The sequence below is a fragment of the Seriola dumerili genome, unplaced genomic scaffold (assembly GCF_002260705.1).
Source record: "Seriola dumerili isolate Sdu_G_001 unplaced genomic scaffold, Sdu_1.0 BDQW01000044.1, whole genome shotgun sequence".
NCBI classification, from domain to species: Eukaryota; Metazoa; Chordata; class Actinopteri; order Carangiformes; family Carangidae; genus Seriola; species Seriola dumerili.
In genome coordinates, this window is record NW_019174299.1 from 6,148,077 (window position 1) to 6,161,705 (window position 13,629).

General features: G+C 39.9%; 1 protein-coding gene across 3 annotated transcripts in view; it reads left to right on the plus strand.

Annotated features, from left to right (window-relative positions):
• LOC111217695 (protein shisa-6 homolog) overlaps window positions 1-10,178 on the plus strand; it is a 75,135-nt gene extending 64,957 nt beyond the window's left edge. Inside the window, exons 6-7 of one of the 3 annotated variants that reach the window (XM_022739675.1) lie at window positions 2,219-2,347; window positions 9,302-10,178. In XM_022739675.1, the coding sequence (XP_022595396.1) occupies window positions 2,219-2,347; window positions 9,302-9,924 (752 nt within the window). In that variant the 3' untranslated portion in view covers window positions 9,925-10,178. Of the gene's footprint in view, window positions 1-2,218; window positions 2,378-9,301 lie in introns of all 3 variants that reach the window. The other 2 variants (XM_022739676.1, XM_022739677.1) reach the window with 2 other exon arrangements.
• The last annotated feature ends 3,451 nt before the right edge of the window (window positions 10,179-13,629 follow it).

The following is a 13,629-nucleotide window of genomic DNA, read 5'->3' on the forward strand; positions in this document are numbered from 1 at the left end:
CACCACCAAATAAAACTCTTCAAACGGTGCTTTTGAAGTCTATTTAGCTTTTTGACGAGGATCGTAGCTGCGATGCATAATTCAAGAGTTGCTGGTTTGGTCTTTGTGTTAACCCATGGCAGCCTCCAGTTATGGGAGGTTTGGTTGAAACATTCTGTGCACATTGATTGTCATTGATCCTTTTTTTCTCACTTGGATTTGTTAGCCCACAGACAAATGAGATACGGTAAGTAATACACATGCACATGGTGTTTATGTGTATTTTTCTTCATCTTTTCTTCCTCATGTATCATGTAGAGATCAAAATTATTTATCTGCACACCGGGGGTCATTTTTATTCTCCTTTTTCTTTCATTTTTTTAATAAGAGCTTGTGTATTTTTTGCAGTCACAAAACTTCACGCCGCTGCATTAGAATCCATGACCTTTAGTCCGATCTCTAAATCTTTTCTTTGCACATTATTTTTCCGTCCTTCACTCCTCTAACCGGCTCTACCTTCCCCACAAACCTGCACACACACTTTTTCCGACTCAGTGAACGTCTCCCCTCTACACCATATGTTCCTCGGTGTTGTGTGTCCCTGTCCTCCTTGCTGCAGTAGTCGCCCGGTCCTATTTTTAAATCCAGAGTCCCTGCCCGTATCCCAGCCCTCCCCACCCGCTGTGCCTCCTGACCCATGACTGGGCGTCCCAAATTCTTGAAGCCACGGGAGCAACACGCAGCGCAGGGAGCCTTAACGGTGCCACACGTATCACTGATATCTCAAAATGAACTGTTGAAGAAAAAAAAAAAGAAAAAAACAAGTGTCATTTGAGCTGCAGTTAACAGATGCAGTCTCCAGCTGCCTCAGAAGCAAATAAGCACAGATTAGTAAATTGTGTTAATGCTACAACTTGTCAACATTCAATGAACAATAACATCGGATGCCCAGGGGGTGAAAGTCACCAGACTCCCTTCAAAAATCAGGGAGCATAGTTTGCCTTAGCAGGAAAAACACTGCACAATTTCTCAACTGCTCTTTATAACCAGTTCTTAACTGCTACGGTGTTCTTGTAAAGTTTGCAAAGGACAAAATCATTTGAGGAATCTTAAAGTTCAGCCAAGCAAAAAAAGAAAAGTTTGCTTATTTGGAAGCTGTATGAGGAATTAGGCAAGGTAAATGTATTTGTAGAGCACATTATCATACACAGAGGTCATTCAAGGTGCTTAACAGAAGGCTGGGCAGGGCAACTTTATTTATACAGCACCATTCAGACACAAATGCAAACACGGCACAGGATTAAAAAGATGTTAACGTATGTAATTTATTGGTGAGCTGCAGCAAAAAGTGATGCTTTATGCCCTGATTTAAATGAGTGGACAGTTTTAGCAGTTCTGATTCTGGGCACACCGAGTAAACCCAAGTAGATGGGAGATGTTCAGATATAAAAGAAGCATACAGAATAGAAGTAAAAGGGCACACAACTAGTTGACGGCTCCTGCAGTTCTTAGAGACCTGCTAGCTATACATCAAACATTTCAGAAAAATATTGAAGGCCCAGACTATTTAGTGACTTGTAGACAATAAGTAAAACGTTAAATTCAGTTCTGTATGTGATTGGCAGCCAGTACACAGACTGGAGAATTGGAGTGCCATGCTCTGTCTTATTAGTTGTAGGTGTAACCCAGCAGCGGCAGCAGCGGCAGCAGCAGCATTATTCTGAATAAGATGTAGCTGCCTACTGGTCTTATTTGGTAAACCAGTGAATTAATGTTCAAACCGACTGAAAATATATTAAAAAATCTTGTCTGGAAGAAAATAATACAACCAAACTTTTCCATATCATAGGATAAATACAGTACAAACTCCTTAACACAGTGGTTGCTGCTAGGTAGCTACAGTTAGTATCGGCTGCAAGAGATTCTTGTAGTCAAATAAAGCAGGCAAAAATTCTCTTCAAGAAGTAAATTCAGATGATATAAAGTCGCTCCCTGCATAAGTTTTAATACCCCAACATGCTATTATTTAATTTGGAATAAATGGTCCAAAGAAAACCTGTAACCACTGCAGCACCAGGCCACACATCCAGAACTGCAACCAGGCAGATCTCCAAAGGCTGACCTCCAGTAGATCTATCAGATGGTGTGACAAAAGCTAAAAGCTGCCGTTCACCCCAATCTTTCTGACTTTCTGTGAACTGACTGCACTGCACGGTTTCCTCCTCTGTCCCCCTTGTAGAAAGACCCCAGCGGATGAACAACATCCTGACCTCAGCCACGGAGCCCTACGACCTGTCCCTGTCCAGGTCCTTCCAGAACCTCAGCCATCTGCCGCCCTCCTACGAGCTGGCCCTCAAGTCTGACTTAAGTACATACTCCTCCTCTCTCCACAGATTAAGTAGGTGGTCCTTCATTCGTCCTCTGTCGCCGTGTTTTGCCTGATGCACTGAAAAAAAAAAAAAAAAAAAAAAAAGGCAGGGAATGACGTCACCCTCGTGCCCTGTGCATTAAAGGGTTGCCGCATTCGCTGCGTCTGGCCTGATTAAACGTCTGAATGTCCATTACAGAGACATGCATCATGATAAGTATCTCCAGATGTTTGGTGCCTCATCACGCAGATAGTTCTCTCATTTTTTCCACCTTTTTAGGGAAATAAACTTCTTAAAATGCATGACAACGCGCTAAAGCCCCCATACTCATTCCCATCGACTCATCTATCGGCCCATCCACTGACATCTAATTGGCGTGTAATTTGGCTCCATCTGCGGCCCATGTCATGTTGCTAATGTCTCTTAATGACATATTAAGAGCCGTTTTTTTTTTTTTTTTTTTTTTTTTTTTTTTTTTCTCAGCTGAATGGCTTCTATAAGCCAATAGGATGGCGCTTTAATGCCTAAGCAATGCTACAGTTCATTATGTTTGCTGTGGCATTTTCAACTCGACGACAACATGGATGCTGCCATTTCAACATCACGACCAGTGCATGCCTCCTGTTCGTTAGATTAGATGCATGTTTTGAGTGTTTATACAGATTTTTATTTATTCATTTAACTTGGAAGTCTCAGTGTAGAGTGGTTAATGCCACTTAAAAAAAATTTGCTTACAATATTCACACGCAAGCATTGTAGTTGAAGATCTAGAGTTGCATTCTCCATGAAACATGCTTTTAATGTGACATTCGAATAAATGATCTCAGGCCCAGTTTATACCCAGTTCAGCACAGACTCTGAAGATACTGAAGATTTTCCATTTAAATAATCAGGATTTAGTGATTTTTACCATGAATTCCAAAGATAAACTACTATTATAAAGATCTGGAGATGAGTTTAAAATCCGATCACCGTCAGTAAATGTTTCTGTTACGTTTAGCCCATATTTATGCAGGATCCTTTGGTTACCATGGTAACACACATAACACCGTCAGCACACGAGTGGAAGGAGTCATACAAAGACTGAAAAGGTGTTTATAAAAGAGGTTTCTTCTCGTCTTCTACTCGCAGCAACCACATAGTAACTATCCCCACAACTATATGTCGACGAATAATGCTCCTAATTAGTGATGTTTTGGTGAGCTCTTTGTGGGAGAAGAATCGCTTTGGGTTCAGTGAAGCGCTGCGTGACTTGTTGTCAGGTCCCTGGAATTTAGGGGGTGACATAAGGATGTCATGTTTACACCTGCTGGTTCTTCTGGACCAACGGAACTACAGATGTAAATGTATTTTACATACAGCTACATAGCTATTACTCAGCCTGACTCATGCATGTACACGAGTCACTTTACTATAGACCAGAGTTCACTCACAGGCGGACCACATTCCGGATCTGGACCGAGACGGCGTCCTATCCGAAATATTACATTTTGAGCGTTTGTATTTTAACTGGCGCAGCTTTTCTTGCCTTCATGGCAGTGGTCATGTGACAGCTGTAGATTGTTTTTTTTTTTTTTTTTTATAAAACTAGTTGAGACTGTTGGTTGACTGCTGGAATTAATCATTAAAGAGAAAAATGGGAAGTCAAGCTACACTTTTTATTTCATTTTGTAAAATTAAGCACATTATTATAATTTTCAATTATTATTATTAACTCTGACCTTTCCTTTACTTTAATCGAATACCCCTGCTATAAACTAAACAATATGTTATTTGCTGCAAAGGAAACAGCCCTTCTTAAAAAAAAAAAAAAAAAGGAAAAATAAAAACTTCTAGTGGGTTTTGCAGTTTCTTTATACGTGGATCAACATGAGTATGATGAGTCTGTTTGTCTTCCAGCCATATTCAAACGCATTTGTATGAAGAACTGTAGAGGAAGGGTTTGATTCGCAGATTCAAGGTTAGTCCTGAAGAGAGAGAAAAATGAGTTTAGAGAGCATGCCTGATGTTGTGGCCTTGTAGCCTTGTTGGCTTGTTGCGGTATAATGGAGAGAAAACATGTGGAAGACAGTGTAAGCGAATACATTACAGATTTATTTAATCTGATTATTGTGTGTAGATAATATCAAGGTGTGTAAGAAGATCTGATAGAGAGCTCAGGAGGATTTTAGAGATGTGGTTCAAACAGAAACTTTAAGATGCCAGTGAAGAAACTTGATGTATAAAAGCATTTTCAGTTGACTACTCATACTTCAGATCCTCCACTTGAGACCATCCATTTTTCAGTTTTCAGACTATGAGGAAAAATCTTGAATCAAGTAAACAGACATTGAATATGCGCGGCTACATGTGCCATCATGTCGTGTTGGCTGATTTAAGCACTACAAGAGGAAACATGCTCTATGCTCACTTGTGTATTATGTCGTGTTACCACATTTAATAGATTTGTAGACAGTAAAAAAAAAAAAAAAAAAAATTCCTGTGGCCTCAAGTAGCTTTTCTGGGTTTAAAATGTCAGTGAAAACATCGCAGAGCCGTTTATCCAGAGGATTTGTGTTTGGCTTATTCTACCCGCACAACACAGTATTTGCAGGAATGAATTCAATGCATAACAAATTGCTACACAGTTTCTCTGAACACATGTGAACGCACAGCTCACTGTCCTTGAATATTAAGAGAAGTTACACACTGGGAGAGAGCTATTTAAAAGTGTCGTTGCCCCCCCCCCCTTTTTTTTTTCCATGGCACAGTTAGGTGATAGAAAAACACGCATCGGCGCAATCTCCTTTCAGCGCGTTCAACATTCGTCTTTTATACGTTTGCCTTTTCTCTCCCTTATCGACTCGAGGCTTTGCTCTTATCTCACCGGAGCCTTGTACACACACACACAAAATCAGAGATGAATCATGGCGAACTACAAAGAGGCTTTTCGAATTTGAGACAGGAGCCCCGCAGAATTTGTCAAACAAGCAAGCAAAGTCGTCTCTTGAAGAAAGCCCTTCCACTTGGGGGAAAAAAAAAACAAAAAAAACATTAAATAGTAGATTCAAGCATGAGTGAGGTCTTTGGAAACAAGCCTAAAAGTAATATAATTACTTGCTGTTTTAATTAAACCATCTGGAGAGATGATGATGACTGAATTAAATTAGTATGGTTTATGTGCAATTTTAAATGATCGTGTGTGCGTGTGTGTGTGTGCCGTCCTTCAGTGATGTCAACGAGGCAGAGATTGAGGACGCTGCTCTAAAATAACCCGCTCAGCTCCTCTGAGGAGGCAGCAAAGAAGATCTATTCTATTGTCTTTCACCTTAATCACCCTAAAAGGAATTAAAACACCTTTCAGAACAGACAAGCCACCTTTTAATCCTCCCAGAAAAAAAAAAACATAATGATATTGCTGCTTTCTCCCTTTAAATTCCACCACTTCTGCTTTGAACCCCTCTAAAGATCACTTTATAATTGATGTTCCACCAGTTCCATGAGTGTTAGTGCATTATATGATTACAGTCTTCTGCGATCAATAGCTGACACATAAATATACTGGCTATATTGAACCTAATCTAGCAGAGTGGGAGCTGGGGTTTAATTAGCCACTGTTAGCAATTTCCTGTGTTTGTAGCTCCACTCCACGCTCGGGACCCTTTAGCCCTCTCGCAATCATGTTAATTGTAAAGTGCCGCAGAGATGGGATCGAGCAATATGCATCGCCCCTCTTAAATCATTTCAGTCAGTTAAAGTGTAAACAGTGTAACGTGTACACTCATAAAAAAGCAGGACTTAAATCAAGAGGCTGCTCTACAGGAAGATGGTGAAGAAGTGCATTTGCAGTTGGCCAGTTTGAGGCCACTGAGGCTCAGAGCCTCCTCTTCTGATTGGCTCACCCACCTGTTGTTACTAGAGCTGAGAGAGGAGATGTAAAAGTACATTGAGATGGTTTTTGGTTCTTAAAATTACAAATATATCTTCTTATGTATAAACACTTCCAATAAAACACAGTAAAAGTGTAAAATATGGGACCTTTAAATTGTGGCTGCAGTCTTTATTTATTATTTATTTTTTAGTGTCCAGACCTAATTTCCCCTGATATTATCTTTTATCATATTTTAGTGAGAGGTCTGCACCTGTTCTGACTTGCTGTTGATGCAGATTTGTGCTAATGCGAACTCAACACTGCCTCCATGTTTACATCTTGTCATGATAAATACAGGATATTGTATTTCCACAGCACTAACTCTATCAGGTCATCAATGAATATCAACACTCCCTGCTCAGATATTTTACATTAAATTCTCAAAAAGGTTGGCAGACCACATCTGGCTCCGTAACATTACAGGGGACTTTAAACGTCTTCTCAGAGCACCTTTTATTTTAAGGATAACAACAAAACATTCAGGACTGAACTGAAAGCAGGGAAAACTTTTCTTTTCTGTTTGACAGGGGGGAGATCACTTGTCGATTCACCATCTATCTCTCAAGTCTCTTTTCTTTTAATTCTTTCTGTTGCCAACAAGCGATCCATTTTGATACTCCAGTTTTTGCAATTTAATCTTTTAGTGCGCAATTGGACTGACAGCAATCAACATATACCGGCGACAACATAAAAGTTCCTATCCCAGCCCACAGGTTGGGAACCACTGCTAAGCATGATACCTACCATTCCGGGTAAGCTTTTATTTTGAAGGAAAAGGAGTGGTTGTCAGGTCAGGTTAAAAAAAATTCCCAAACATTTATACCAACATCGTCTTTGTGAGCCACGTGAACAAAAAGCAGGTCCACAAAAGTGTGTGGACTACCTATTCTCTTCTTTTATATGCTGTAGATGTGAACACTATCCACCCTCCAAGCTTTTAATTTGAAACATTTGCAGGAAGGTTTGAGTTTCATTGATGATAATTTCAACAAATGGCACAGTAGAGGAAAAAATAAAAGGACATGATCTCCACCCCCACTGTTGTTGCCTTTTTATTTGAGCATTTACTGTGTTTTTTTTTTTTTCTTTTTCTTATCAAAGGGGGACATAATGAATTCCTGCCACATTAACATTTGAGTGTGTAATCACTACAGATCTCTCACAGTCACTGGATACTTTAGTTTGACCTATGAATGGAGCTATGGGCCACGGCTTGTCAATTGTCTGCATACTTGTAGCCTCTGGTTGAGTTTGGTTGACATTTTCTGCCATAATGTCATATCTAAACCAATCCCTCAGGGAAAAACACTGGAGCTCATTGCCACAGGCCACAGTCGGGCCTCCTTCATTAAGAATGCACAGAGCAGTGGACATGAAACCCCTTGTGGTGGGACAATAAGGTGACCTTCTGTATCCAGGCGTGACATCTCTCCCTGAGCATTCAGACAAGTAATCCCCACCGTCACTTTTCTCCATGACTCTGTGAAGCGTGCTATGGTCCTAAAGCAGCCGTTCGCCCTCAGTGTTCTGCGATAATTAACGATCGCAGAGGTAACGACCCCTTAGCTGCAACAGTTAATCAGAGAACTTCAGCGGTAACGTCCCCTTGTGTGCCAGAACTGCCAAAAAACAGGTAGATGGAACTCTGTTGAGAGGTGATTCCTATAGCCGTAATGACTTTACCATTAGAGGTGTGTTCACACAGCGGAGAGACCTACCTGCTTTCTGGCAGAGGTATTAAACGACCGGTTTCCCATTCCAGCACCAGCAGCGCATGAACTGTTGAGTACTGCAGCATCCTAATGAGGCCTCTCCGCGGCTGAAGGACAACTACACTGAAGAGAGTCTGAGTTGTCCTGTTTTTCCATGAAGAAAAAGGACAAAACAATTCAAAACAGTCTGAATAGGACTCGCCAACTGTTGTGTTCATGCTTATTATCATCCCCTCAACAGGAGCCAGAAGGTGCAGACATTAGCATTGTCTTCCCTCGAGCTTTTCAACCACTCTTATTCTAATCAGAATATTTAAATTTAATCTAAAAAGCCTATTTAAACTATTTAAGGATTAACCTAAATTTTAGAGTGACACAAAAACATGTCAGAATGATTATAATAAGCTTGTACTCGTATGGGAAGTTCAGTTCGGTGCCTTGTATAAGTGAGAGCAAGCATATTTTAATACCAGCAAAGACATGTTGACAAGAAGTATTCCTACTGCCTTTAGGATCACGGCTGTCCCTTTTTTTCATATTTGACTGTGGCGTCTGATTGTGTTGCTGATGTTTGCCCACAGTCACTTGATTTATTAATATTACAAAGATTACACAGCACAGGTACTGGTTTTCTCGTGTTCATTCAACAGGGACTCACCCAGTAATGGGTCAGAGTCTCCAATTGACCAGCTCATGAATCAACCTTTTATAATGAGACTTTCCACTGAGTGACTCCACACAGAGAAACTCTAAGGAGCCTCCTTCCAGCTGGGCATGGTGAAACGTTTCACAGTCTTAACTTTTCTCTTCGATGAAAAAACAAAAAACATGAAAATAAACCTGACCCAAACCTTGCAGATTCCAAACAGTTCCAGCATCATGTCTCACAAATGATTGGTGCTTGAATATTGCAGATAAATTTGCATTATAAATTTGTATTAAAGTCCTATAGGGTTCTTGCATGCTCATGCATGGATTGCAAGATTCATTTGTTTGTTTTGATGTGTCAAATTTAACAAGAAAAGAAATTGTCTCATGCTTCAACTTTGGAACTTGCATGTTGCAGATTTGGTGTAATGGGCCCCTGGAGCTCTATCATGACAGTCTTATTGATTGTCATTGAGAGATAATGAATGGCCACCTAGGAAACAGGTGCACATTCACAGAGAGATTTTTTTACAACTGATAATTAAGGCACTTAATTACAAAATATCTTATTTTCCAAATTGTGCCTAATACTGTACAAGCATCTAAAGGGTGTATTTCTTCAAAGCAAAACCAGTAGTCTTAATACGGTTGATACAGTCATCACGTGTTTTCTTACTCCTCAGGTGATAAGGACATAGATGAGTACTACACAAGGAAGCATCATCATCCTGACTTCGGAGGCCGGGGACCGACCCACATGGTGAAGCTGAATGCAGATCCCCAGCATCACCAACAGCACCAGCAGCACCAGCAGCGGCAGCGTCCCCGCCGAGTCCAGAGAGCCATGTCCCAGGACCACGTCCTGTCTCCTCCCAGGACACCGCGTCGCGGAGACTACGGCTTATCTTCTTATGGCGTCATGGCAGCTGCCGCCTACGGGAGCAGCCGCCACCTCTCAGAGGAGCAGCTACTGTCAGCGGACCGCCTCCACTCCCAGGATCCCTTGCTGTCCCCGGCAATGAGGCGTGACAAGTTCCGGGAGAAGGCGATGGCACGAGCGATGTCTCACGCCGACATGCTGATGCCAACCACGCCTGTCATGGACCGCCACAAGATGACCAAGATGCACTCTCAGCCCAGTGCCTCTAACGACTCCTACAACACGCTGACGGTCAACCACCACGTGACCACGTCTAAGAGGCAGGCGTTTGCCTCCCGACGAACACACACGGTGGATCACCTACAGTACATTCCCGGCCATCACCACACATACCGCACTGCCAGTAAGAATGAGGTAACTGTTTAACCGCAGAGTAGAAGGATTCCCGAGACACACCATGAACTGTCTTCTCGTTAAAACAACCTCCTGCATTAAAAACTTCCTGCTTTTTAGCACAAGCTTCCTGTGTCATCCAGATTTTGGGGTAACTAGAATTAACCCTGGCGAAGACATTTCTCTCTTAGAGCATCATAAGGGCTTTGAGCACTGACACAAAGAGGGATCCTTCATGTCAGACATTTGACAGCATGAAGAAAATATTTTTTAAACTGGACATCGGACTGGAAGGGAATTGTATCAACTTTATAAATATATAAATATACTATATTTACGATTTGTATTTTCAGTCCTTGTTATAGCTTTAGAGATTCTCATTGACTGATGTAAGCACTTCAAGTGGTGCCTCTTAAAATTGTCCCATTTCAGTGATGAAGTGGATTTGTGGGTTAAAAAGCACAATTAATGAATTCCCTTGTTTTTTTGGTTAATTTTAATCTTCTTCTTTGGTAAATGGCCAGAACATATCAGCTTATTAGTGAAAACAGAGGCTATTTCTGTTGCATACAATAGATGATTGTAAATAGGCTATATTAGCAGCATTAAAACAAGAAAAGCTGGCCCTTTGGCGTTATTGTTTTGTTTTTTCTTCTCCCACCTGGAATCTATCATGGATTCACAATTAATAATTTTAATTTTAGATAAGGCAAAGATCCCAGATTAATATATTATTTCCACAGATGTCTGCGAAATATGTGGATTTAATATGTATAAGGGGAATATTTTTTTCTTTTTTCAACTGTGCTTGTAGCATAGAATGATTGTGTATGAAACAACCTTTCACCACTGTTGATTGGCAGCTTAATTTCCGTTCACACATTTCCTCGCTTTGTCATCCATGTGATGACCCTCCCCCACCCAACCTTCCCCTGGTTTGTGATTGGCCAGCTGCTTCCATCTCTACATATCAGGTACTCTGTGTCAGAACTAAGGAGTGTATAGGTCCAGTTGTAGTTTTGTGTCGATGTGATGATTGAAACAATCAATACTAAAGAGGACGTCATAATCGCTAGTGAGTCAAGCATTAATTAAAACTGTGAACTGTTAGTCCAGATGTTTTCATCAAAGCAATGCCTTATTGTATGGAATCCCATATGCTCTTAATTGCAACAATCATGCTTTTGACACGTCTTCTTGTCTTTGCTTTTTGTGCAATATTACTGATTATAATTTACCAGCAGAACCAGCAGTAAAAACCTGTACAGTTATAGATGATACAGTACATATACCTCAAAAAGACTAAATTCAATTGAAGAAGTCGCAAACTTTAAAAGGAAAACAATCAAAAGGTACATCGTATTCTTATTGGATTTGGTTCAACTATTTGCATGATCTGAATTAGCATTGTTTAAGGTTCATGGGCTCTTGAGTATGTGTACAGTGCTTTTGTTTTCAGCCATTCAGACAAATGAATTGGAGAGTATAAGTCTTCACAGGTTCACTTGTAATTAAGAACCGATCCGGTGCGTGATTGAACAGGATCCAAATTATATTCAGTCTAATCAGGTTGGGTAGAGTCTTGTTATATTGCCCCAAGTCTTGGTTTTGTGTCAATGTGTAATACCCGATCGGCTCCAAAAGGACTCCCTATCAGCTGCAATGCCACCATGTGTCACAATCATGTTCTGGGAAAAACACATTTGTCCGAGTAAGATATGTAAATCTGATGGATAGTGTGAACTATTAAGTGCAGGAAAAATGTCAAGTAGCACTGCTCTTTTCAAACAACTTCAAGTTAATTGGCAGCATTATGCTCGTGCCAGACATAGGTTTGAAGATCAGAAGTGAGTCTCAAGTCTTGGCTATGAAGTCCTGTCTCAAATCCTTCGAGACAAATCCAAATCAAGACAAATAAGTTCAAAATCAAGACCCAAGTCAAGATAATTCAGGCCCAAGTCCCAACTCCAGACAAATTAGTCACAAGTCTGGACAAGTCAGTTCCAAGTCCAGACAAATCAGTCCTAAGTCCAGACAAATCAGTCCCAGGTAAAGTTCCAAGTCCAGACAAATCAGTCAATAGTCAAGACAATTCAGTCCCAACTCTAGATAATTAAGTGCTAGGTCGAGTTCCAAGTCCAGACAAATCATTCCCAAGTCAAATCCCATGTCAAGGCAATTCAGACCCAAGTCAAGTCAAGACAACAAAGTCTTAAGTCAAGACAAATCAGTCCCAAGTTCCTGATCAAGACTACAAAGCCCCAAGTTGTGAAAAGTTCATTCTAAAGCCAAATTCCAAGTTAAGACAATGAAGACCCAAGTTTTTTTTTTATTGATTTGTTCATTTAAGGTAGTTCCATTTCCAATTGTGTCCAAAATTTTGGACCCTGAAGACCTCTGCTGAAGAGTCCAAAGGCCTTCACAATACAGTATATGTTTATTGTCAGACTGTTTGAGGGTGAAAATCAGTCTTTAGTAGGAAAATCTTTGTATTTCTGTAGACTTGCACTGTTCATTCAGAAAATGCCAAGAATAATGACGTTGTGGTTATCTGTCAGTGAAAACATCAGATTGATTATTGTACAAGTAAAACATAAAGAACATTGCTGTTTCTTCAGATATTTCAAGTTGTAGGCTACTGTATATAAAAACTTGAATACAGTGTTATTTGTGATTGGAACTGTCTCATTTCAATTGCAGGAAAGCAATGTCTCATTACACATAAATCTATGATTTTGTTGTAATACACTCATGTAATGTTGCATGTTTTTCTTCAGTTGACTGTCTTATTTTTTCATTAAATAAACTATGATTTATTGACAGTGTAGGGATGTGGAAAGTTGGCCAAATGTATCTTCAACAAATTCATTTCTTTAACTTGATGTGCTACTTTTTTATGCCAGGTCTGCATTAAATGATGTCAATCAGAGGTTGTTTTTTTTTTCTTCTAAAATTATTGTCTTTGTACATATTATATGATTTTGTTTTCCTTTTTCTTGGAGAGTGCTTGCAAAGCAATGAAGTACAATCGATAGCTATGGGTGAGGGAGGGTGTTTATTGGTTAGACTTCCTCAAACAAGTATCTGTACCCCCACCTCACTCAACTAATCACAAACATCTTCCCCTTCTTTTCACTTAATTAATAATGATGTCATCCCAAGAGCCTTTTCTCTATGTGCAATATTTCCTGTTCATGCAGTATAACTCTATAGCCACTTACTCTCCTTTAAATGTTGTGAGATTCATTTGCTGCCATAAAGGCTTTGTTGTCCTTTTTCATTTAGGACTGTATTTGTCCTTCATAGTCAAAAAGGAGGTTTTTTTTTTAATATAATACAGCTAAATGTAGTATGAATGAAAATGGTGTCTGTGTAATTGCACAAATAACTGGAGACTAATTTAAAGGTTTCAGAACAACAAAATATGACTGTTCTTGTGCATTTTATTTGTTTACAAACCATTAAAGCACATCATGTGTGTTGTATACATCAATTTAATCACTTATGCTTTTTCACATTGACTATGAAGCACGTTACAGGGATTGTGTAAGAGTAGGTGTGGGATTTGTTCCTACCACTGTAGTTCCTTTGCTCTATGACAAAAAGTTAAAAGCATACCTTCTACCAACCATTTCCCACATCACCCACATGACTAAAAAGTCATTTGAATCAACTACTTTGTGTAGTTACTAGTAGTAAGATATGGTATAGTGCTATATGTTTGTAAGAAAGCTTAAT